General features: G+C 41.8%; 1 protein-coding gene across 1 annotated transcript; it reads right to left on the reverse strand.

Moving 5' to 3' along the window:
* Positions 1–1,290: 1,290 nt before the first annotated feature.
* On the reverse strand, positions 1,291–26,384 carry LOC126281682 (myogenesis-regulating glycosidase-like). The gene is made up of 6 exons (XM_049980848.1): positions 26,333–26,384; positions 21,823–21,933; positions 16,280–17,268; positions 12,782–13,216; positions 8,339–8,495; positions 1,291–1,558 (listed from the first exon to the last, which is right to left on the reverse strand). Exons 1-6 carry the CDS (start codon positions 26,340–26,342, stop codon positions 1,359–1,361), a joined length of 1,902 nt encoding a protein of 633 aa, XP_049836805.1. The 5' UTR covers positions 26,343–26,384; the 3' UTR covers positions 1,291–1,358.
* Positions 26,385–27,944: the final 1,560 nt, after the last annotated feature.

Consider the following 27,944-nt stretch of genomic DNA (forward strand, 5'->3'; position numbering starts at 1 on the left):
TATCTGACCCCAGGAATGTGTCAATAAAGTTTCCCCTTCCTGGGACAATGAATTCACGGTGTTCTTATTTCAATTTCCAGGAGTGTATTTACCAGTCGTAAGTTCGACTTCCATTATATTATTCAATAGCTGTTTGACGAACATCCTTGTTCCGTTACATAGCTTTGATGAGTTGAGATTTCTGAGTAGGCAGTGTAATGGCATTCGGGGTACTTGCAAGGAGTTTAGAAATTCTGTAGGGAAGTTCACACTTTCTTCGTTATTAACCATCTTGTCGATCGATTTTTATATTCTCACTCCACCGGGAATTATCTTTTGAATATTAAAGTGGATATCGTCAACAAATTATTTTTAGTTTGCCAAAATTGTCGTTTGAAATAGCGAGTCCGCATTAGAGTAGTTGTGAAAATTTTTGGATACATTTGGTCGTGATTTCGTTTTGAGCAGTAGCTATGTTGCAGAAATCACTGTTGGATTTAATGAGGTCAGTCGTCTGATTAGAAGGATATGTTCCTGTGCCTATTTATGATCGTTTTCGAGCAAAATGTGCTGTTGTTTCTTCTTTCGATAGTTCAACTCACATATTTTTTATTAGTCGCAGTAGCTGAATGTGTGGGCAAGGATGTGATTTTTGTAAGCGTGCTGGTGTTGACCTGGGGATAACTGGAAGTGTTTGTCGAAAATCTCCTGAGGGTATAAGCGGAGATTTCTATACCCCTGCAAGGGGAAGGCTCCACCAGTGGCGAATTCCAGATCATACTAAAAAGGCTTCGAATGATCTACAATGTTCCAGAACATTGCACAACATTTTAGAGGATTCTGGAATGTTCCACAATGATCTGGGATGTTCCCAAGCATTCTGAAATCTTCATAAACGCTCCAGACTATTCCCGAACGTTCCAGAACATCATGGATCATTACGAAACATTCCAGAACATTCTGGAATGTTGCGGAACGCTCTCAAATACTATCCTGTGTTCTGGGATGCTCTCGAATAATCTATAATATTCTGGTATGTTCCAGGAATTTCTAGTATGTGAAACTTCCCAGCCCTTATATCTAGAAAAGCACACGGTTGGGGTATAGAAGGCTACCAGACCAAATAACTCTCTTGATTGACCGGAATTCGATTCTGAGATTTAGAGTCACACATATTGTACACTTACTTTTATAACACATACTGATTACTCTACATGAGACCGAACTGGGAACTGTTGCAGAGTGAGGTAATCAAAGCTATGATGAGGGTCTGCCCGTCAAGGTAAGTTGGTGAATAAATTCACAACAATATTTCCAGATTGCGTAATAAGACTTTATTTCAGATCCCAAAGGCAGTTGACAATTGTGAAGCGTAATGCTCAAGAATTAGGGACTCTGGTGAAGTATGGCAGGACGCTGAGCGGGGCCGAGTAGTTGGTGAGCCAGATGGGTCCCTCTATGATGGGGTGTTCCGGGTCAACCTCGTCGGTCCAGTTGCCCGTCGGCAGGTAGATGTCGCGGCTGATGGCGCCCTCCTCCAGTACCGGCGCCACCAACAGGTCCTCTCCCAGCAGGAACTCTGCACGGAAGACAAGGCACATTTCACAAATGTCTGCGTATTCCCACATCTTTGGTAAACCCCACTGTTAATGAAATCACAATGAATTCTCTATGCCCTGAACACTTATTTCGCCACCAGCAATTCTGACCTAGTCACCAATTTCCATTACTTTCCACTGTGTTACTTCGGTGCTAACTAATTTCAGCTATTTGAGGTCATCTTTAAGGGATTCCAGGACGTGTGATATCTCTCTCTATAATTACAGTTTTAACATTATACGTCTTCGAAATGGCCTTATTATCCCCATTAATGGTATTTGACTGAATAACATTGAATCTCGATATAATCCTACATACACCTTAACCACCTACACTTTGCAACCGAATTCAAACTGTTGTGTCACTGCCAGACGCCACACTTGCTAGGTGATAGCCTTTAAATCGGCCGCGGTCCGTTAGTATACGTCGGACCCGCGTATCGCCACTATCATTGATTGCAGACCGAGCGCCGCCACACGGCGGATCAAGTCTAGAAAGACTCCCTAGCACTCGTCCCCGTTGTACAGCCGACTTTGCTAGCGATGGTTCACTGTCTACATACGCTCTAATTTTCCGAGAAGACATTTTAGCATAGCCTTCACCTACGTCATTTGCTACGACCTAGCAAGGCGCCATATTCAGATACTATTCTGAACAGATAATATTGTGAATCATGTACCGTCAAGAGCGACGTTCATCATTAATGGATTAAAGTTAAGTATCAAACTAGCTACGTCCGCTTTATGAACTCTAATTCCTTGTCATGTTCCAGACCTCACGTCAGTATAGTTCTTTCGTCCTCACTCCAGCCTGCGTGAGCTAAAACGCGTGCGTTTCGGCCTCCTCTCGTAACACGGTGTTGGCTCTTCTGCCAACACAACAAATACCGTTAACGACAGGAGGGCAAAATGGAACAGTGGTTAATGAAGGTGAACTTATGATGAACGAGGATGGACCAAAATATATGGCAAATATGGTATTCTTTCATGTGATATAATTGACCGAGGCACATAAAACTAAATCTACCCACAAATCAGAAGTTTATGTTGATTTAATTTGAATTGTACTAACAATATCTTTACTATTTTGTTACCGATAGGAACTGATTCTGTGGTTCATACTGCTGTTCGTTATTGTCAACGTTCCCATTGTGCAAACTGCTTAAGGCCTAGTTCCTTGGTAACGTTTTATTTCCTTCACTAACCGTTATTCTATAGTAAGTTATTTGGGTACGTCTGACTCTCTCTCAGTGTAAAGATTAGCTATACACTCCACTCTACAATCGCTCTAATACGATACTATAACGCTTCTAGTTTTTATAGGTTCTTCTTTTAATGTTCAGTGTTCTGGTATTCAAGAATTGTGACAATTCTCTGCGTTGAACATATCTATGAAAATGATATACGATCTCACTGACATGATACTAAATCTGTTTTGTGCTGAAATTGAACTTCAAAATTTCGTAACTCTATCCTTTCGGGTCAGAAAATATTCTGTTTTGCTAAAATATGTGTAACGCACCAAACTTTGTTCATGATTTTTGAAAATAAGCAACTGGATTACAAGCATCAAATGGAGAACTTGGTATTTTCTAAATACAAACGCGCATGCGTTAAGGTATAGTGACGTGGGCCATTCTCAATAGACAAGAACATAGAAACGAACACAGTATTCCCAAAAGAGTTGTATGAAGGTAATAGAATTTGTCATGTTACCAATCAAATGTGCATATGCTTAGTACAGATATCGCGTAGCATTAAGGAAACGAGTGGCGGGTCTTCTCATTCAGGCATGTCCAAGATAAATCTTTTGGACCAACTGTCTAGTGTATTTGGTATTCAGCGCTGACGTGGTACAAAAATGTTATAATGCGAAGTGTACAGACATGATGAAAGTAATCAGTCAGCGCAGCACAAATACGAGGACTTCTGTCTGATACTACTAATAACAAAGAATAGTCGGAAGGTTTCCGGAGGAACAGTGGCCGGAAGTGAAATGAAGAACCTTCTTCGACGTACTGAACGCAGTGCAACGAATTACTGTAGCACAATACATGTACAAGTAATTATCCCAACAACGGATACAAGTGATGCTGCGAACTGGTTATAGTTAATGGCGAGAGTATTCCATTTTCTAAGAAAATAAACGTCTACCTACGCATTGTACATCTAGTCTAAATGCAGATGCAACTCCTCTGGGTTACAACCCCCTCATCAGAACTCACTACGTCGATGGCATAGCCGGTGACACTGAACATAAAGGGTATCCTACAAGAGGAGCCTGTGACGGTCAAGTTCAGGTGGATGGTAACACGTTTGTACCTGACCTGCTGTTAAGCTAGTGGCTGCTTTGTCGCCCTCGTGCGAATTCATAAACCAGTGTGTACGTTATGCGTGAGAATTTTGAATGAGGGTCTTTGAGGAGAGCGGCAAGCACTGCAGCAATTTAGAAGTAGCATCGCTAAGCCCAGTTCTCCCAAATGCCATACAGGCGACCATTGTTACTATTATCTGTGCCAAATAGGCCAGTGAATGCCCACTCGTGTCCACACACGGAGAGAGACGATCACACTTCGGCTAATTCTACGATACTCTCAGAAACCCATCACGAGGGATTGGCTGACTGTCCTCAACGCAAGAGATTAGGAGAACAGAGGTCCTAGCTTACAAAACCCAGTGTGTTCTTGAACAGTTGTCTCTTGCTGTCAGTGACACGGACGCCGAAACTATAATGGCCGATTTCCGACGCAGAGCTTTACAATCTCGCGTCTCCGCTCTCCATAGTCAGCACCAGTAGCAACTTTGCTTCTCTTAGGACTTGGATCTTCTGTGCAGCTCCTTTGCGCGTCCTACGTACTTCTTAGATAGTTGCTCAAGCGTAGAAATTACATATTGATTTGTGGTGGTGGTTGTTAGTGTTTAACGTCCCGTCGACAACGAGGTCATTAGAGACGGAGCGCAAGCTCGGTTTAGGGAAGGATTGGGAAGGAAATCGGCCGTGGCCTTTCAAAGGAACCATCCCGGCATTTGCCTGAAACGATTTAGGGAAATCACGGAAAACCTAAATCATGATGGCTGAAGACGGGATTGAACCGTCGTCCTCCCGAATGTGAGTCCAGTGTATTGATTTGTGTTTGTTCCATCTGATTTCTTTGCCCTAAAAGCTCTTTTAGCCCTTTCACGATGAAAATTTATCTTGCATATGTTTGAGAAATAAAAGGTCGAAAACTGTTTCCCTTTATGATAAATAACACACTTCCTCTGCGAAAAGATTTTAAGCTTCCCGATTTTGAAAATCGATAAAGCGGGAGGTGTGTGTCCCACGAACCTAACTAGATCCATGTTTCATGTCACGCCAGGATTTTCAGAATTATATTTTTTTAATTTTAGAACGATTTTATCAGGATGACAATTATGGAGAAAAGTACAACAAATGATGACCTTAGCAGTTAAGTCCCATAAGATTTCATACACACACACAATATAGCTTTGACATATAGCATACCAATCTTTTAACATTCTGAGACGCCTTCTGAAAGGCACACGCTCCACTACAGACGATTAATGTACAAAGTAGCAGAATTAATGAAGTTCATAGTGATGGTGTACAATAAAACACGTTTGGGTAGTTCAGACATTCTTTGAATGGAGAAGATGGTGATTCGACCCGACTTTCGTGAAACAGACACAATACAAATACACGCTGAACCATTTATTGCTCACAGCCCTCTATATATACACCCCATGGTCACTGGTTTTGCTTACTCTGAGTTCCGAAAGCAACTAGACATATTCAAACACTAGACAGATCTGAGATGTAGACGTCCCAACGCTAAGAACTGCGTATTACTCACATACATACACATCCCATCAACAACAAAAGAGCTGACAGTCAAGTGCAGTATAGATGTCCTCTCCAGAGGATCCTTAGTCACCTCATATTTTAGTGTTAATCTTGCAGGAGACAGATCTTGACCACTCGCTGCACATAAAGGTAACGAACAGACCACCCAATCAAAAGTTAGTAAAAATTTAAGACTTGTCGGCCATTATGGTTAGAGATGGGCTACTATAGCTCAGTACTTTATCCATCTTCCACAACAATATTTGTTGAAAAATCAGCAACCAGTTTGAAAAAATAAATTTCTTTCTTTACCGATTTCATGCACTTCGTGCCGTTCTTCACATGATTGTACAGAAAAACATACCACAAATAAGTACAGTTAAGGATAGTAAGAACATTAAAATTTAAGAAATTAAAGTTTACAAATTAAAGATAATTTACAGAATTATCGCAGTATTAGCGATAAAATAAACAGATATATGCAGCATGTTGCTGTAGTCCTAAGAAATACGACTGTCATATGGACTACATATTAATAACTGTTTGTCCACTTACTCCAATTAAAGCTTCCAGCGTAACGGTTAAGTTTGTACGTCATTTATACCGATAGTTTCCCGGCTAGCACGTTAGTCACCTCACGACAATTGTTTCAAAGGTGTATTCCGTAACTCCCCATCCACAGCGGCACATGTCATTTGTATTTACGTATTTTATTTATCACTAGGATTTTATATATTACTTAATACACTAGTTATCCACACATTTTCGTTTATGTTTTATGGCAATAATACTTGTCTAAGATTTTTGTATTATTCTTTTATAGTACTTTACTTTCAATCTCAACTCCCGCCCTGAGAACAAATTCAAGATATGCATGACCTTAGCTGATTAGCTCCAGTTTTGGCATGATGTCTGCACTGGTTGTTGGGTATCTTTGTATCATATTTGTACATACACTCAGATTGACATTTGCGCTCTATATGCTTTAACGCACTTTATGATTGTGTTAGTTTCTGTTTTTGTATGATTTTAGGACAACGGCAATATACTGCATACACCTGCTTATTTTTAACACTCACTAATAATATGATAACTCTAAGTGTATACTGTCTTCCTATTTAAATTTTTAAACCTCTCTTTCTTAAATTTTAATATTCTTATCTAGCTTGTACTTACTTGTAGAATATTTTCCTGTACAGCCTTCCGAAAAAGGGCTCTAAGTCCCTTAAATCGGCAAAGAAATAAAATTTCATTTCTCAAATTGCTTGTTGAATATTTCAACAAATGCTACTGTTAGTGAGGCCGGTAGGGGACCAGAGCCTTCAGACAGAAACTGATAAAAAGGAAGGAAATGCATTCATTGCCTTTCGCACACATTTAATAAGTTTCTAGCCTCTAGCTTCATTTCACAAGATACACCTGTACTTTCTGTACTTTGTGCCAAATGGACTGACGCAGCCTTTTAGTGTAAATATTCTAAAAGAAAATTCAGAAAAATAATCATCTGTTAACATATTGATACTGGTACCATTACCGTTTCAGTTAATTTTTTATAGCTATATATCTTAGAAGGTAGGTTAAGAAAAGGCAAACCTACGTTTCTAGCATTTGTAGACTTAGAAAAAGCTTTTAACAACGTTGACTGGAATACTCTCTTTCAAATTGTGGAGGTGGCAGGGGTAAAATACAGGGAGCGAAAGGCTATTTACAATTTGTACAGAAACCAGATGGCAGTTATATGAGTCGAGAGACATTAAAGGGAAGCAGTGGTTGGGAAGGGGATGAGATAGGGTTGTAGCCTCTCCCCGATGTTATTCAATCTGTATATTGAGGAAGCAGTAAAGGAAACAAAAGAAGAATTCGGAGTAGGTATTAAAATTCACGCAGAAGAAATAAAAACTTTGAGGTTCGCCGATAACATTGTAATTCTGTCAGAGACAGCAAAGGACTTGGAAGAGGAGTTGAACGGAATGGACAGCGTCCTGAAAGGAGGATATAAGATGAACATCAACAAAAGCAAAACGAGTATAATAGAATGTAGTCGAATTAAGTCGGGTGATGCTGAGGGAATTAGATTAGGAAATGAGACACTTAAAGTAGTAAAGGAGTTATGCTATTTGGGAAGCAAAATAATTGATGATGGTCGAAGTAGAGAGGATATAAAATGTTGACTGGCAATGGCAAGGAAAGCGTTTCTGAAGAAGAGAAATTTGTTAACATCGAGTATAGATTTAAGTGTCAGGAAGTCATTTCTGAAAGTATTTGTATGAAGTGTAGCCACGTACGGAAGAGAAACATGGACGATAAATAGTTTGGACAAGAAGAGAATAGAAGCTTTCGAAATGTGGTGCTACAGAAGAATGTTGAAGATTAGGTGGGTAGATCACATAACTAATGAGGATGTTTTGAATAGAATTGGAGAGAAGAGAAGTTTGTGGCACAACTTCACTAGAAGAAGGGATCGGTTGGTAGATCATATTCTTAGGCATCAAGGGATCACCAATTTAGTACAGGAGGGCAGCGTGGAGGGTAAAAATCGTAGAGGGAGACCAAGAGATGAATACACTAATCAGATTCACAAGTATGTAGGTTGCAGTAGGTACTGGGAGATGAAGAAGCTTGCACACGATAGAGTATTATGGACAGCTGCATCAAACCAGTCTCTGGACTGAAGACCACAAAAACAGAAAACATTGTGAAAGCTGTGTATGTTTTTTAAGTGTTTCCTTGAAGTTTCTCCATATTCACAATATACATTCAAACAAATCAAGGAGTCATGGTAGTTTACAAATGGCACAGTACGGACATGAGGGTGGGAAGGGTAGCAGTAGGCTGTACACAGATGCCCAGGAAACACACACACACACACACACACACACACACACACAATGTGAGAGGGAAGCCTCGCCCGACATACCAGAGTTTATGCCGAGGGCCGTTTCGTCGGTGGGGTCGACCCACCAGATTGGAGGGTTGACGGGGCTGCCGTCCTGCACCGCCTTCCGCATCAGCTCCACGATGCGCGGGCCGTAGCGGGCGTGCAAGTCCGCCAGCTGTCGGCTCAGTTCCACCGTCTGCAACAGCATCCACACTACACAGTTCACCCACAGAGTAAACATGAGTACAGTTCTTATGGGGAAAATACTGGGCGACCGGGAAGTGCAAACTGTTTTATGGCTAAATCTTCTCCCATTACATTAACTGAGATATACACACAAAATATACGTAAAAATTGACTAACAACAATTAACAATTCCTGGTTTTCTTATTATTTGACTTTTACTCTGACAGGGCCAATTCAACTCCATCTACTATCCAGTTTTGGAGATCTCTAACAACGTACTTGGTCATGTGCCACAGTGGTCTCTCAGTGGAGTCGTATTCAACAAGTCAGAAAATCAGGCACCGGTCGAGCAATCTAGGTATGCATTTCTGTGGTTCCCTCAAATGGTCCACGCAAATTCTGAGACGCTACCTTTCAAAGAACATGTCTGATTTTCTTCCAAATTCTGAGTTGGCGCTCTCGTCATCGATACGGTGTTGAATTTTGAGTTTCCTGTGTCCTACCAATGTAGCATTCTGCTGCAAACAGAGTCTAATGCCCCCAAGATGATTACCATCACATAGCAACGAACATAATCGTTGAGAACATACAGTATTATTTACCAAGTTAGTAATGGTACCACAAACATGCACTACATATCCTATACAATTGCATAAGTACGCCAACTGACAAAAAAGTGAAACCCTCAGAATACATGGTTGGTTGTCAATGTAACCTCATACACCTACACACTATCAGCTGGTATGTAAATGATCAGAATTACAATTTTACGCGACAGGTAGAAAAGCCACAGAATCGCTTTAGTATTGTTCACGTTTATAGATGTTATTAGGCTTGGGGGGGGGGGGGGGGGCTACATAAAGCGGGTGACCACTATCAACTATGTCGAGTGATCAGCATGAAGAATATGGACAAATTATTATCAGGGCCTGACAAACTTTGCAAGGAGCGTTTGCCTGGCTGACCGATCCGTGCAACATCCGCGCTGTTGAGCCACTTGGATTTCACGGTCTGTACTGCACTGTATGGAAATGTGACGGGATGTATACTCGTCATGAAGGTTGCGGTTGACCACAATTGATCACCATAACAAATGTTTACCTTATTGTACACCAAGTACATCAGAACCTCATCACACCTGTGCCTAACATCAGAGTATATAACGGACTCCGTACGTCACCGTGTGTCATCCTGCAGCAACAGTCAGAGACTAACTTCAGCTGAAATATAGAATTACTGTCCCATGCGTTTTCAGCCACTAGACCATATAGGGGTTTGACTAAACCTTTTATTTCTGAAACTAGTTCGCTGTCTTTCACTTTATCCTCACGCAGATTCCATTCCAACAGTCTATTCATCCAGCAGTGAACATGATTTTAAAAACAAACTACAGTATTTAGAGTCACATGAAACGTACTCACACATACGAACCTGAAGAACCATCAGCTGTATACTGGAATGAGACAATGAAAATGTATGGTGGACTGGGACTCGAACTCCGCTTTTCTGCTTTATGCGAGCAGTTGCCTTACCGTGTGGCTATCTGAGCACAACTCACAGACAGACATAGACTTCCATATGTCCTCAACCATGTGTCTACAACCTGTAATCGTACATCCTCTGTGTATACACCCGTACAGGAGAGATATTTTCACTGAAAGTCAATTGCGCGATGTCAGCGGATAAATACGATACTGTAGTGCCGCACTTCTGAACAACTCAGGACTGTAATACAATATTTATCCATTGACATTCGGCACATGACTGTCAATTAAAATGTCTCGCCTGTACAGGAATATACACAATGGATTTGTACAGTTGACGATGGTAGCTTGAGTCTGGTAATGATTCGTGCTCGGGTAGCTAAACGGTAAGGTGACCGCTCGTGAGAAGCGGGATATCCGGGTTCGAGTCGCGGTCCATCACAAATTTGCATTATCATTCCGTAAAACAGCTGCGGATACATTTCATGTGTTTCATAACGGCTGTAGTCACGGCAGTGCCTGTTCTTTCGGACACGCATGCACGTAAGAAGGAACATTGCACCCTAATTCGGAATAACACAGGCACTACAATATCGTAAGAGTCGAGAGACACAGACGTGGTGTCATGGTGCAGGGAGACATCAAGTATGATTTCAGATTTGTGAAATAAAAACGTGATTATGCAGAGATGGATAATGACTTCCAGACTGCAGCAGTATAAATTGCTATGGTGTCGAGGCAGCTGAAGTTTGTTTCAGTTTGTGGTCCACCCTAAGCTCGGGTGAAGACATCGTCGGTTTGTTTTGGACTATCTGTCGGTGATCGGTGATGTACCCACTTATCTGACTTGCTACTTATTTCTGTTGAGAGGATAATTTATTTGAAGGCTGAAATTTTTCATGTACGCATTCTGGTTGGTCTGAATTCATCACAGAAACCGACGTTCACGAAAGACATTAACGCTTAATAACATTCGCAATTGCCACGACTGAAAAGGTTCCATTAGTCTTCTCGAACACACATTCTCACAAATTACCTTTACGGTAATGTTTATGATATTCCTTGTTAGCAGCATATATAAATACAATTCCTACCGATGATATGAGAGAGCCAGTTATATGTATGAAACCAGTCTGTTTCTTTATTTATGTAAGGACTCCATTACGTAAGTTACATGTGACATCCCAAACTAACAAGGGAACCTACCCATCCCACCCCCCTCAGATTTAGTTATAAGTTGGCACAGTGGATAGGCCTTGAAAAACTGAACACAGATCAATCGAGAAGACAGGAAGAAGTTGTGTGGAACTATGAAAAAGTAAGCAAAATATACAAACTGAGTAGTCCATGTGCAAGATAGGCAGCATCAAGGACAATGTGAGCTCAGGAGCGCCGTGGTCCCGTGGTTAGCGTGACCAGCTGCGGAAACAAAGATACTTGGTTCAGGTCTTCCCTCGAGTGATTAGTTTTATTTTTTATTTTCAGACAATTATTATCTGTCAGTCCGTCCGTCCGATGCGCCGTCACCAGTGTCGTATGGAATATATCAGACGTGTTTTCCTGTGGAGGAATCGGTTGATCTATGACCTTGCGATCAAATGTTTCGGTTCCCATTGGAGAGGAACGTCCTTTCGTCTACTAATCGCACGGTTTTGCGGAGCGGTCGCAAAACACAGACACTAAACTTATTACAGTGAACAGAGACGTCAGTGAACGATCGGACTGATAATAACTTTGCGAAAATAAATTATGTAAAATTTTCACTCGAGGGAAGGCTTGAGGAGCTGCTCACGCTAACCACGGGACCACGGCCCTGCTGAACTCACATTGTCCTTGATGTTGCCTATATTACGGATGGACTATTTTGCTTATTTTTTTCATAGTTCCACACAATTTCTTACTTGTTTTATCGATTGATCTGTGTTCAGTTTTTCAAGGCCTATCCACTGTGCCAACTTATAATTAAATCTGAGGGGGATGCGATGGGGAGGTTTCCTTGTAAGATAAATGTACAGCAAGGGAGGCACATTTTCTGAAGAAGGTACGTTTTCTGGAATCCCTGCAGATACAGTTGTGCTGCAATTACGAAAACGCGTGCATCCCAGTGTGTGGCTGAAGTGCCGTAGAAAATGTAAACGTACCCCAAAGTTGAAGTGCGTGGGACTATAGGATCGTTGAGTGCAATACGTTTAAATTACACACAGACACACCGCTAAATTCTAGCGGTGTACTGAGAAAATGCAATGTCGAGTCCGGCAGTAGTGAAAGTGTGGAAGTATTGTGAGTAGTGCCACACAGGCATGTGCCTTGGGGAACATAGATCTTGCACCATGTGATTTCCATCTGCTCGGCAAACTGGAATAAAATCTGTGGATTACAAATGACTCTGATTCCATTGGAACATACTTTAACCGTCGACAGACTGAACGACTGGTTTAATGCTCCGACTGTTCTTACTACGAAGAATTGATGAGTATGCAGAAGAATAGAGTAATGCACCTGTATCACTTCGAATTATGGTGCAGCGTTCAATAACGGCTATTTCGCCTGCCACACTAACTGGTAAGTTACTTTCCGAAGTCCCCTCGTACCTCCTACGTCGGAGTATACATCAATTACGGTGCTAACAATAATGTTATCCTACACTGACAACTGAAGACAAGATTTTCAGCGACATTCACACATTTCAGCCAGATTTCGTGATTAAAAAGTTTAGAAAGCCTTAGCTGTGGATACTAAAACTAATGCAAACCATTTTTAACCAGTCATTGAGAAAGAGAACTTGCAGATTTGTACATATAGTGCTACGTACCTCGTCGTCGAAGTCCCAGGGCGCGTACGAGAACTGAATGGCCGGCATGAATACGGTGGCCTGCAGCCAGCGTATGAAGAGCTCCTTGGTGAGGACATCACTACCGTAGCCGTTGCCGCCCACCATGTCTGGCAGGACGAAGGGGTAGCCCACCATGTTCATCTGCAGCAGCGTCGTCACCAGCGAAGCCAGGCCGTTGTCGGAGCCCCACCTGCTGTCCTTGTCTAGCATGCGGACGTAGTACGGAAACTGCTGGCTGTGTTGGCCGACGCGAACCTCTACCATCGACCCGAACTGGGCGGCGGTCTGCACGTAGTCCATAGAGTACTGCACCGGGTTCATCTTCTGTGGCCTCAGTACGGGAGGCTGTGGTAGCCAGCTGGTCTCGCCGGCGTCGAACTTGAACGAGTCTATTCCCGTCTCACTCTTAAGTTTCTGGAAGGTATTTGTGACCGTAAAAATGTAGATAAGGTTATGACACATAACGTTCTAGTGCAAGGTGGTCAGAAACGGTCTTTAAAAGTTGCACCGTGTTAATAATCATTTAAGTTAGCCAATCAGGCCGTTGGTCGCACATACTCAACCAGACCACCAGATGAAATTCGTGTCACTTGTTCTCATAGCGTACATGAAACCACAGGATACACCTCAGCTTTTAACTCGGGTGCAATATTTACATCTGCCCCCGGTAGCTGAGTTGTCAGCGTGACAGAACGTCAACACTAAGGGCCTGGGTTTGATTCCCGGCTAGGTCGCACATTTTCTCCGCTCAGGGACTGGGTGTTGTGTTGTCCTAATCATTCAACATTTTAACTCCATCGAAAAACAAGTCTCCGAAGTGGCTTCAAATAGAAAGACTTGCATCAGGAGAACGGTCTACCCGACGGGAGGCCCTAGTCACACGACATTTACGTTTCATCCTTCTCTTTTTCGGTTTTAGGAAACCACTCGAAGAACACGTTTCGCGAGAGCGTCTCTTGCGGGCCACTTGAATTTGTTCGCGAAACGACCTGACTGGTTAACTCCAACGCTATTTAACTCGGACACGACGCAGCGTATCGAACTTATTTCCCTTAACAATTACGTCTCGGCACAAACTAACCTGAAACACCCTTACAAGCTTTTCGGACTGTTTCTGACCACCCTGTGTAGACAGAAAATTATGACTCAAATCGACGACAGTTCTGTAGAGTTGAAGATTATCAGATATGTAAAACATACGACTATGTGTATACATCTGGCGTTTAGGAGGAAATCCTACAGCATGATGCGGATTAGTTGGAGGACAAATTTTGTTTGCATGGAGGTTCAAAAATCTGATGTAATTCTGTTTGGATGATTAAAAGGTCACCTAAAGAAATGGAAATTCACACAGATGGAGGTCAGTGCAAAGTTAATGCATACGAACTGACACATTTGTTATCACATTGATTACGTAAGAAAATCATATGAAATCTAGATGATTTCCATTAACCTCGTTATCCGTAATTATCAGTTTTTTGTGTCATATATACATATTACTTTCCTGTAACATACTTTAACTGTAGGTTCTACACAATCCACTACGTTAAATAAGTGTTTGAGAATTAATGAGTATTAGGCCTATTTCTCTGCCTGACCTATACTATCCTAATGCTGGAGGCATGTACAGTGGTTGTAACAAATGTCTTAGTTGATTTTTTAACTTGAGCAAAATCTTACTGGCGTGTATTAAAGACCCTGTTCTGTAGAGAAATTTCTAATAATAATCTTCTGTGAAAAAAATATATAGACATCTCACATTAATATAATATCTAGTTAGAGGACAACAATGCGTTTCAGACAGCAAAGAGTGGATGTGAAATATTCTTGACCCAGATATGTGTTTAGATTATGGGGAACATTTAAGATTAATAACCCACTGTAGAAAAGTATAAAGTTTGAAACTGCACGATATACTAGTATACTTAAGGTTTCTAACATGGCTGTCAGTCAGCGACTGTTGTATAATACAAAATTTTGAAAAACACAGCCCTCAGTCGCGAACACAATTAATTTGTAACCTAGGTTTCGGTGTCACAAGGGACACGTTCTTCGGACATAATTAAAACTAAATGTAACAGCATAACGTACCAAAAGTACGAAAGCTGGGGTCATACATGACAGCGTCAGATAGTCAGAATTAAATAATAAATAATAAACAAAATTAAAATAATAAAATTTTGTTGACTGTAGCAGAGGACACAAGTCAGCCCCTAGTGGCTTGCACCTCTGTTGCATTTTATTTTAATTCTGACTATCTGACGCTGTCAGGAATGACCGCAGCTTTCGTATTTTTGATACGTTATGCTGTAACATTTAGTTTTGTCCGAAGAAGGTGTCCCTTGTGACACCGAAACCTAGGTTACAAATTAATTGTGTTCGCGACTGAGGGCTGTGTTTTCAAAATTTTGTGTACTAGTATACATTTTAAGTAGTCAACCAGAACACGACTACTTTACAAATCAGTATAAACTGAATACATGTGGTATCTGTTCTTTCAGATCTGTCCAAAAGTACAGAGACCATTTTGATCCAACATCAACTGTGAATCAGAACACAAGAGAATTAAAGACATTAGCTGACAATGGGCATTGATTTATATGAACGGGGCCAGTTGAAAATTTGTGCCAGACCAATATTCGACCCTGGGTGTCATATTTACTAGGCAGATGCTCTGACCACTACAGTGATCACAACCGCCTAATGAAGCACCCTACCACAGTTCCCGTCAGACCCAAATTATCAACTCATACCAGACGCTACTCATGTCGTCACTCATTAGCCTCTTTACTCGCGAGATCGCGCTGCTTCGAGCTTGGAGTGTACCCGCGCTGAAGGGATTACTGACCGTCTTCACCTAAATTATGTGTATGTGGTGTCCATCACTTCGGAGATGTACGAAGAAAAAGGAACTACATATGTCTAACTGAGGCAAAGACGACGAATGACCGTGGGACGTATGTGAAAGAACAGACATCACATTTACATAATTAAGGCTGAGACGGTCAATGATGCCTTCAGTGCAGGTGCACACCAAGGTCGAATTCTTACCGGAATCGTCGAGATGTAATGAGGCTAACGACAAGGCTCACTGCTTCAGTAGTGTGTAATGTAACTTGATAATTTGGGTCTGACGGGAATCGTGCTAGGGTAGTCCATCTGATTCTTGCGTCCAATGAATCCACGTGTCATAGTGGTCGGGGCATCTGTCAATTAAGCTGGAGGCCCAGGTTCGAATCCCAGTCTGGCACAAAGTTTCAACATACCCTATTGATGTAAATCAATGCCCGCTGCCGGCTAATGTGTTAAATTCCTTCCTGACAGTTTACACGATTCCACATACCAAGATGACGACTTCTGCACCACGGGACACTTGCTAACGTAATCTTTAATTGTTATGCTCACTATATTTAGCACATCCGCACCATAATTTGTAAAATAAACGACATGCTGCTGGATAGCATCAGCGATACTTACCCAGTGCAGGCACGCCCATTGGCCTTTAGTTGTAAGGTTGTTAAAGTTGACGATGCCGCCCTCACCGTTCCACCAGCTGGTGTTGGTGCTCCCCTCGGAGTCTCTGACGAACCAGCCTTTCTCAAGCGCCCTCGAGTAATACGGTTCGCAGTCAGAGTTGATGAACGGGTGCACCCACAGCGTGACACGGAACCCCATTGCGTGCAGGTCGTCCACGAGCGCTCTGACGTCAGGGAACTTGGCGGGGTCGAACGTGAGGCTGCCGTAGCAAGTCTCCCACTTGTCGTCTATCTCAATCTGGCTGTTGTTGAAGCCGTGTTCGACTATCTCATTGGCGAACTGCCTCACTGTCGTGTCGTTGATGTCTCTCTTGTAGCGCGCCCACGTCGACCATATGGGATGTGTGGTCATGCGCTCGTCTGGAATGTTTACGGGTTTGCCTAGGCTATCTGCGATGGCGTTCTCGTGTGCTACCCTTGCATTTTCGTATTTGCAGATTGTCATCTCCATCACACTCTCTGAACGATCAACTGGGTAAGGTGCCTTGTTCTTGGAAGTGAAACATAATGCATCCTCTGACGTGTTTGTATTCTGATCGATAAAAAGAGGCACATGTTGAGGAATGTAAACGTACCGGCCATCGGAGAAGAGCCAGTAACGCTCTGCCACGCCGACGTTGTCTTGCTGTTTGCTGACGTACGAGTAATCGCTGTACACATTGTCCTCTATGGGCCATTTCTGGTTGTACTGCTCGAGTCCTCCATAGATATGACTGCCCAGATGGTTGATACAGGTCCGGAAAACACTGTTGGGGCTGGTAGTTGTGGTCTTTGTGGAGACGCAAATGACATGCACACCTTGCCGCTGATAAGAACGTTTAGCCTCTATTAATGGGAGGCATTCTTGTCGACTCTGACTGTTGCAGCGGGATCTGCGAGCACCCGTTGCGTCTTCAACTGTCACGTAGGCAACTTCGGTGTCCTGCCCACCTGAAACATTTGCATAGACACAGCCTCAGAGAACTGGTTTACAGAAAATCTGTTTGGTGAAAGCTGTGAGATAATTTTACTGTTAGAAGAAGTGGGAAATGAAATCGTTCAGTTTGCTTCGTTTCACTTTCACGAGATGAACGAATTTCCTGAAATTATATTGCGATTTTTTTCACAGAAATAAAGATTTTTGTAGCGCATCCGTGCAGCCATCTGCGTTCCATGAACTGTAAGTCAAAAAGAGAGATGAATGCTTAACGCACCTTTAGAAAGCACGAAGCAGATGAATCAGTAACTTTGTCCTTTCTAATATGCTGTGCGCAGACAATGTTTGCAAAACGTGCTATGAAACATGATGCTAGCAAGAAACACGCATTTTCATTTCGCATGTTTAGAAAGCACGAAGCAGATGAATCAGTAACTTTGTCCTTTCTAATATGCTGTGCGCAGACAATGTTTGCAAAACGTGCTATGAAACATGATGCTAGCAAGAAACACGCATTTTCATTTCGCATGTTAAATCAATGAATCATTGTTGTCAGAGAGGCAAGAACCCTAATGCAATTAGTGAACTTAACGTGAGTTTGTTTAGATCGGCTCAAGGAATCCTCACACGTAATTTTTTAATGTCTAATATATTAGCATTTCAACACGTAGCCAACATTTGTTGCTTCTGCATTTCACAATTTTCTACAGCAACTATTTGAGTAATAAGAGTTATTGTTTTTGTTGATTATGCAATAAAGTTTAATTATATTTCATCATATACGTTGTAGATTTATGCTATTTGTAGATTTTGCGAAATCTAGTGAAACATATACAAAAATAACTGTTGTAGGAAACTCAGTCTAAAATTTCTTGCTGAAATGCACAACTTAATGACTTGCATTAAAAGAAATAAAATTTTAGAACCCACAAATCACTTAGATTAGAGCTGAGACCAGGCAATTTTTTTTTCTTTTGTTCGACGAAATACTATTAAATAAATGAGAAACCATCGTACCTCGCAAAAAAAGCAAATTATGGTTCAGTGACACCTTTTTAAATCACCATCCGTGGGACGAATTATACTGTGTACCACTCTCACACAGATATTCCTTGGCAAATGTTGAGAATTTGATCAGTATGTAGTAAGAGAAGAATGAACGTCATAATAATAAAGTTCTGGTCTAAGGACACGTCAACTAGCTTGTAGTCTACTAGCTTGTAGGGCTTTTGGAATGAAATGTATAGGGAAGTAGTTATTATAAAAATTACTTTAAGTTAAACTAATCCAGAGCACAGTCATATAAATTCAGAATGGAGTCTCCGGGATTCAGCGATATAGTGTAAAAATCGTAGAGCAGAAGTGGATGAGATTTAATATTGTGATATTTACATTTGCCTTCAAAAGGCCACACCTTCAACTATTGTCAGTTGCGGAGTATATTTACACCTCATCGTGGAAATGAATAATCAATAATCAATAAAAGCAATATTTAATTACCTTAGTGGTTACTACGACGTCACAGAGAACAAGGATGCTTACTACACGGAACTGTGTTGAAACTGTATCATTAGAAAAAGCTAATATGACACTAAGCAGCCCGCTTCTGATTTGGGGTTTTTTGGCGGAGGAGGCGAGGTCATCTGTCTCATCGTATTGGGGAAGATGGAGAAGGAAGTCGGCCGTGCCCTTCAAAGGAACCATCCCGGCATTTGCCTGGAGTGATTTTTAGGAAAATCACGGAAAACCTAAATCAGGATGGTCGGACACGGGATTGAAGCGTCGTCCTCCCGTATACGAGTCCAGTGTGCTAACCACTGCGCCACCTCGCTTGGTTCCCGCCTCTGAATTGCTGCGGTGTCTTCCTTTAGTCTCGCCTGGTGCGGACCCCAAATATTCGAGCACTATTGAAGAATAGGTCGAGCTAGGGTCCTATATGCGTTTACAGATGAACCACACCTTCCTAAATTCTCGCAATAAACAGAAGTAGAACATTCGTCTTCCCTACCACAATCCCCATATGCTCGCTTTGTTTCGTATCGCTTTACAGTGTTACGCCCACATATTTAAACGACGTCACTGTGTCAAACAGTAAATTACTTACTCTGTAATCTAACATAACGGGTTTGTTTTTCCTATCCGCATTAACTTACATTTTTCTACAGTCAGCTGTTATTCATCACACCAACTAAACATTTGGTCTAAGTCATCTTGTATCCTCATACAGTCACACATCTTCGACATCTTACCGCACACCAGAACATCATCAGCAAACAACCGCAGATTTTTGTAACCCTGTGAGCCATATCATTTATGTATATAGAAAATAATAACGATCTTATCACATTTGACAATACCCTTGTCTCTGTTGAGCCCGTCGAGGATAACGTATTTGATTCTATTACTTACTAAGTCTTCGAGACACTGACATATCTGGAAATCTATTCCATATGCTCATATCTTTTTTAATAGTCAGCAGTGCGGTACCATGACAAATGCTATTCGTGAAGCTACATATATGGAGCCTGCCTGTGGCCACTCATCTATATTTTTCAAGATCTATCACGTGAGAAAAGGACAAACTGAGTTTTGCTCCAGCGATTCTTCGTGGACTTAAGGTTCTAGGTCTCAAGATAATTTGTTATATTCAAACTGAGATTGTGCTCAAGAATTTTGCAGCAGACCGATGATATTGGTGTGTAATTTTGCGGATCCATTCTTTTGACCTTTTATAAACAGGGGTTACCTGCCAATGCCGTTGTGTACACTTCGTAAGGTGGAGTTCTATTCGCGCCAGCCGAATTACTTTTTTTCATCCCCTTTGTTTCTCTACGGTTCGAATGCTTATTACCGTGTCGTCATACGGGAGTATGTTCGAGGTTCATATGACGGTGTGTTTGTACCATTCACCTGTGTGAACGATTTCTTAAACGCGAAATTTAAAACTTCGACCCTCGTTGCGCTATTTTCAATTGCCACACCAGATTGATCAACAAGTGAATTGATGAAAACCTTTAACATGCTTAGCGATTTTACGTAGAGCAAGGATTTTATTGCGTTCTCGGCCAAATTATTCGCTAAAGTATGACGATGGTAGGTGTATGTTTCGCACATACACCTTTTCACAGACCCTCGTATCGACTAACCTTTGCTTGTCAGCACAGTGTGTTCTCTTTTGAACCGAGAGTACAACAGCCTTTGCATTCTCAGTATTTTCTGAATTTCGTTGTTAAACCATTCTGGGTAGTATCCCTTCTTAACCTACTTACTAGGCGCACGGTTCTCCTCGGCATGATTTACGATCTGTTTAAACTTTGTCCATAATTCCTCTACCTTCATCATTTTGGAAGTATGTAATGTCAGTTCATTGCCTAAGTGAGATGCCAGCAACTCCTTATTGCTCTTTAAAGCAGAAACACACTTTTCGCCTTCTTGACTGATTCATTAACTATCGTCACCATAGTCGCTATGATGACATAATTATCACTAATCTCGGTCTGCATATCGTGCATACTGACGCCACTGATAAGGTCCGGCTCGTTTGTAGCTACGAGGTCTAAGATACTTCCACTGCGTGTGGACTACCGAACCAGCTCCTGAAGACAGTTTTTTGAAAAACGTTTTCAAAAGTACTTGGCAAGATTGTGTGTACTCCCCACAGTTAATCCATAGACGTCCCAGTGTATACTCATTACGTTAAAGTTCCACTGATATATTCTTTTGAATCATAACGCGATAGAAACCACCTACGCTGATGACGCATCGTGATAAATATTATTTCATTTTAACAAGTTAACCAGTAAAATCAGTTTATGTAAATATGATGCTTGTTAGTACATCTAACTGAGCAGGAAAGGAATTTCAGTCTCTTAGGAAAACACTTTCACTGACATTTTATTCCCCGATGCTCTACAACTATAATGTGAGAGGTTCAATCCCCATATAGCTAGCGTTTGTAATACAGTTTGTTAGAGCGAGTCTAGGCGCTTCAGTCCGCAACCGCTCTGCTTCTATGATCGCAGGTTCGAATCCTGCCTCGGTCATGGATGTGTATGATGTCCTTAGGTTAGTTGGGTTTCTGTAGTTCTAAGTCTAGGGGACTGATGACCTCAGATATTAAGTCCCGTAGTGCTTAGAGACATCTTTGAACATTCTGTTAGATCTGATTCTCAGTAAGCAAGTAATTTAGCCCAGATGCAGATTATTTGACTTCCAAACGTGGTAGGACAGATTTATTTTGCACAATGGTTCCAAAAAATGATTTAGTACATTCGACTTCGTAAATAGGTACTACACGATTGGTAGCTTCTTCTACGCGTCACAGGATACGCTCCTAAATTCTTGTGTAGAGTTCTTTCTGTTTATTGTTCGTTAGAGACGCACATCACTAGACTGGATTTCAGTTTTCACATATTCTAATAGAAAACAGATGCTTAGAGTTATCAACTGCAAGGTATCCATGAATTTCAAAATCGGCTCCACGAATACCACATCCACAATTACCGTCGCTTACACTCTATTCGTATGCGGCAGCCGACCAGTAGAATGGTGGCTGCCTGAGCACTCACCCTTTCTCGTAGTGATCAAGAGGCGGTTGCTCTGCTCGTCGTACCGAGTCTGGAGGTCAGCGAGTGCTGACGTCACCACCATAAACAGCAGCAGCACTGCCAGCCAAGCCACTGAAACACGGCGAGGGCAAAACACGATCACTCACCACTGTATGTCACACTACTTTGTAGTCAGAGTTTACAGGCACGAAGTGTCTAGATATTAGGCAGTTATTATCTGTTTCATTTTACAGTTATTTGTGCGCTGATTTTAGATTGGAGCCACTAGCTGTTCTATTGCAACCAGTCAAGCAGTCTTTTCATAATCAAGTTCAACAGACAGGTTAACGTAATACATGTACAAATTAAAATAAATCTAAAATGATGAAAATATGAACATGTAGACACTACTCTTACGAAAAAGAATTGGAACAAGAGCTATACAAACAAGAACAATAACTGAATAATTCAGATAGCGATCTGCAATAGCAATGGACTTGATGGAGGAAACATAAAGAAACAAAAGCAAAATATCGGTATAAGCAATGTGGAACGAAGAAACATGGCGTAATGAAAAAACTAGAAGGATGCATAAGCCGGATGAAATTTAGTAGGATTCTGAAATACTAGAAACACACGCACTCGCCACTCTCGTTTGCCGCGTAGTACCTCATCATCATGTTCATCGTCAACGGTTTCCAACCGCAGGCTCATTCTCTTTGGAACATAAGACTCGCCATGTAGTCCTGTTTTCTCACCATTTTTCCTTGTTCACTCTGCTCCAGTACTCTTCGCTTTTTCTACCACACTCCTCCACACCATTCAACCGTCTATCCCTGTTCCTTTCGGTTTTCCTTCGTATCGCATTTCATGTACCCTGTTGTCTGCATTCTCTGTAAATGCCTATGTCATCTTAGCCTGTCCATTCTGCGAGAGTTCCCCTTTCACTATTTCCCTTAACCATTCATTCCTCTTCTTATACCCTCCTTGTTACTCCTATCCTACTCCTGAGGAACTTCACTTCACATACATGCAAACTGCTTACATCTCGTTTCTTCATTACTCATGTATGAATTGGCCAGTATTGGCATATAATAACTTCTTTATGGGACGGCTTTGTACCAAACCACTCTCGTAACACATCACACGAGTGCTTCTTCCTGCCTCCCACGTTCACGGATCTCTTTGTGATTTCTTCCACAATCCTCAGTCACCCTTCCCAAGTATTTGACAATTTCCACCTTCTTCAATTGTTCAACTCCGATTCGTATTCCGCTACTTGGTCACTATTTATTCGTTGTTGTCGTCTTTGTTTACTTTTCATTTCATTCCATACTGTATCTCAGTTTCTTCCCTAGCGTCCAGCTGTTCCCGAATCTCCTCCTCCCTTTTCCCAGATCAAGTTATCCGCGAACACCATTGCTTTCTTCTTATCTTATGCAGTATTTTTTCTACTACCTTAGTCATTATGTTGTCTATGACAACAATGAAGAGGAGAGGAGACAGTGCAGTGTCCTGTTTCACACCACTGGGTCACTGGAACCGATCTGTCTTTCCATTTTCCACTTTCACATAACTCCCTACATAGCCGTAAATATTTCTGTGTGTAGTGCTTCCTCACTACAAATTTCCTGACCATTTCACCACTTACCCTCATACAGAGAATCATGTATAACATTCTAAATTATCAGAATAATAATTTTCAGCTCTCCATATAATGACATGATGAGGCAGAGTATTGAACGTTAGAACACGCTTCACAGTTCCATCTCTGGCCACGCCTCTAATAGAAGTTTAATATACACTCCTGGAAATTGAAATAAGAACACCGTGAATTCATTGTCCCAGGAAGGGGAAACTTTATTGGCACATTCCTGGGGTCAGATACATCACATGATCACACTGACAGAACCACAGGCACATAGACACAGGCATCAGAGCATGCACAATGTCGGCACTAGTACAGTGTATATCCACCTTTCGCAGCAATGCAGGCTGCTATTCTCCCATGGAGACGATCGTAGAGATGCTGGATGTAGTCCTGTGGAACGGCTTGCCATGCCATTTCCACCTGGCGCCTCAGTTGGACCAGCGTTCGTGCTGGACGTGTAGACCGCGTGAGACGACGCTTCATCTAGTCCCAAACATGCTCAATGGGGGACAGATCCGATGATCTTGCTGGCCAGGGTAGTTGACTTACACCTTCTAGAGCACGTTGGGTGGCACGGGATACATGCGGACGTGCATTGTCCTGTTGGAACAGCAAGTTCCCTTGCCGGTCTAGGAATGGTAGAACGATGGGTTCGATGACGGTTTGGATGTACCGTGCACTATTCAGTGTCCCCTCGACGATCACCAGAGGTGTACGGCCAGTGTAGGAGATAGCTCCCCACACCATGATGCCGGGTGTTGGCTCTGTGTGCCTCGGTCGTATGCATTCCTGATTGTGGCGCTAACCTGCACGGCGCCAACACGCATACGACCATCATTGGCACCAAGGCAGAAGCGACTCTCATCACTGAAGACGACACGTCTCCATTCGTCCCTCCATTCACGCCTGTCGCGACACCACTGGAGGCGGGCTGCACGATGTTGGGGCGTGAGCGGAAGACGGCCTAACGGTGTGCGGGACCGTAGCCCAGCTTCATGGAGACGGTTGCGAATGGTCCTCGCCGATACCCCAGGAGCAACAGTGTCCCTAATTTGCTGGGAAGTGGCGGTGCGGTCCCCTACGGCACTGCGTAGGATCCTACGGTCTTGGCGTGCATCCGTGCGTCGCTGCGGTCCTGTCCCAGGTCGACGGGCACGTGCACCTTGCGCCGACCACTGGCGACAACATCGATGTACTGTGGAGACCTCACGCCCCACGTGTTGAGCAATTCGGCGGTACGTCCACCCGGCCTCCCGCATGCCCACTATACGCCCTCGCTCAAAGTCCGTCAACTGCACATACTGTTCACGTCCACGCTGTCGCGGCATGCTACCAGTGTTAAAGACTGCGATGGAGCTCCGTATGCCACGGCAAACTGGCTGACACTGACGGCGGCGGTGCACAAATGCTGCGCAGCTAGCGCCATTCGACGGCCAACACCGCGGTTCCTGGTGTGTCCGCTGTGCCGTGCGTGTGATCATTGCTTGTACAGCCCTCTCGCAGTGTCCGGAGCAAGTATGGTGGGTCTGACACACCGGTGTCAATGTGTTCTTTTTTTCCATTTCCAGGAGTGTATTTTGTTATTCCGTTTCGAAGGATTTTAGTTTTCAAATATAATTACTATTGTACATAACTATCATAATATCAGTACCTAGTGTTTCATTACGTCTCCTGTAATTTTCAAATACAATGTGTATATTGTAACACCGCACACTTTTCGCAGTAATGTGTTACGTAATTCGTGAATACTCTAATGAACCTTGCCTCATTATAACTTTCGCATGGTAACTGAAATATTCGATTCCATCTATATTGCGGCCAGACTTGAGTTAATTTTATGTATTTCTCATCTGAAGATATGTCGGAAAATATCTGATTAGCAGGGCAATATTTATTAGTAAATATATTTTTATTATTCACATCGATTCATTTCAATGTAGATTTTGTATTACAGAAATTAGTAGTCAGAATTGTCAAATGATCAAATAACAAATTTTCAGAAGAGATAATATTGTTATGCTCATGCAAACAAAGTTTCTATCTTCATTTATAATTTTTGTAATTTAATTATCGATAGCGAAATCGTTATTGTAAAGCTACAGGCAGATACTATTTTTCATATTGTCAAAATTTGTTATCTTTGTTATTAATCATTAGGCCTACAAATGTTCACTTAAATAATTGTTTTCAGAGGATAATATACACATTAAATCTGGAAAAATAGTTCAGTTAAGACAGTGAAGTTAATTTTAATTTGTGCGTACCCTGTTCTTGAATGTCCTAGACACTAGAGTCGTAATATATAAGGTATTTTTTATGGCAAGCGGGTCAGAGTTTGGTTAGACACCAAAATAATGGAGTTAGCATGTACTGAGTTTGGTACGTCTTGTTCTCTGATCGATTGTCTTCTTCGTATTTCTCAAGGAAAGTACGCAATATACATTTGAAAAGTGTCGAATAGGTGATGGTAAACTGTTTTTTTCAAGAAAATGCAAATGAAAGAAGACATTTGTTAAAAGCAAGATGATATTCCATCGGCTTGCCATTTAAACGACCCAGGACAACATTTTTTTTTTTCAGTAGGTTATACAGGAAGAAAAGAACCTGATCCGACACTGAGATCAACTTTTCAAGATAATTCTATGTATCTGCAAGTATAATACATTTGTCCTTACTACGTATTTTAACATTGTTTAATATAAGAGATAGTTATTTCGACGTAATAATTGGGATTCATAATACTTGGGCTTTTAAGTAGAAGGGACATGGATTAAAATACGTCACCATGTAGCTTTGTTTTGAATGATATCGAAAGTACATTTGTCTTTTCCCCTAACTGAGTATTAAATTTTTGGTGCATACATATAAAGTCAAACTCACCTCTTTCCATTGTAATTACACTATACACCGCTCAAGAGCTGCAGCTAACTGTCCTGCTCAGGGCGGCACACATATACATATAGGCAGCGTTTATCGACCAGACGCTGCCTTATCGCATCCTGTCGCCCGTCCCTGTGTCCCACGCAGGTAGATAGCAAACCATTCAGAAACCTCATCATCTGCTTCTTTTTTACTGTAAACATGTGCGTCATTTCTCCAGGATCCAGCGAGCTGTGATACATCAGCTGATTAACTGCGTGTATAAAATCTCGTAGAAATCACCTCTTGCGCAATCATTTCTAAGAACAATTTTCTGCGTACTCGCTCATCTCCTCAGGTCGTAACTTAATCTGCAATGACGTGTTTATTGTAAGAGCGGTATTTTTGGAATATGCTACAATGAAATTCATCATTTTCATAGCGTGATATTTTTCGACGTTGTTATACTCATTTGTTAAGAAGAATACAACAAACAGTAATGAAAATTTACGAGAATTCTGCCGCAACCTAATAATGTTCAGCAATGGTGAAGGTGCTACTGATGTGAGATTTCCAATGAATGCTTTGATAGTCATGGCCTCTTATTGTTAGCCAACGAAAAGATTGTAACAATAATTAGGAACCAAATTTTTGTGCAGACATACGCGTATTTAAATTGAAGACCGACTATTCACATTAACAATGTAAAAGTAGAGTAAATTACTATGTCAGTGGTGTTTGTTGCAGGATTCTACTGCGAGTTGTTTACAAGATATCGTATTTTGAAGATTTTCTACAACGACATTTTTTGTGTACCATTCAACCTGCGTAGTTGCTAGGTACGATGTTGTTTGTTTGTTTACAGTGTGCTTTTGTATTCCTTAAGTGCACTGGGTCTTGCTAGTTAGTCAGTGTGTAACAGTCCAAGGAGTAGGACGTAAGTGGTCGATGGGAATTACCAGCACAGAAAGAGCCGACATACTCACAGTGCATGGAGAGTGTAGGAAGAATGCTGTACGATCTTGTATTTGCACGGTGTATGCGGCAAGATACCCTAATAGATATCATCATCTCGGCAATTATTTACCAATCTCTTCAACCAGCTACTTGAAAGTCGTAGTGTAACAGCTAGACAACGTAACGGAAGGAAACACGTGACGACAGAAGGGGGGGGATTGATGTTATTGCTACCGCTGCAGTTTATCTGCACGTTTGGACCCGTGCAATCACACGTGGCGTGTAAGGCAAGTGTCCTACACATCCTCCTACGACACAGCTGCCGTTCCTATCACACCTCTCTCCAACAAGAGCTACATGCAACGATTATGAAAATCGTGTTAACTTCTGGACGTGGGCTTTAAGATAGGATACTCCCACTGTACCACGTATCTTGTTTAGCGATGAAGCTACATTCACCAATAATCTCATACGCACGCTAAACCCGCTGGACAGAACAGATGATTAAGATTGTGGAAAGGGCCAAACAAGTTTGGGGTCAGTTTCACCTTACAATTATAATTTAATAACACATTTACAACCAAAGCGGCACATAGCTGAACTTTTACAACCACGAGTTTCAAACTACAAACATTTCGTGGCTGAATGCCTCCGAACAAGAAATCTCAAAGATCTA

Source organism: Schistocerca gregaria, chromosome 7, assembly GCF_023897955.1.
Source record: "Schistocerca gregaria isolate iqSchGreg1 chromosome 7, iqSchGreg1.2, whole genome shotgun sequence".
In the NCBI taxonomy this organism is placed as follows: domain Eukaryota; kingdom Metazoa; phylum Arthropoda; class Insecta; order Orthoptera; family Acrididae; genus Schistocerca; species Schistocerca gregaria.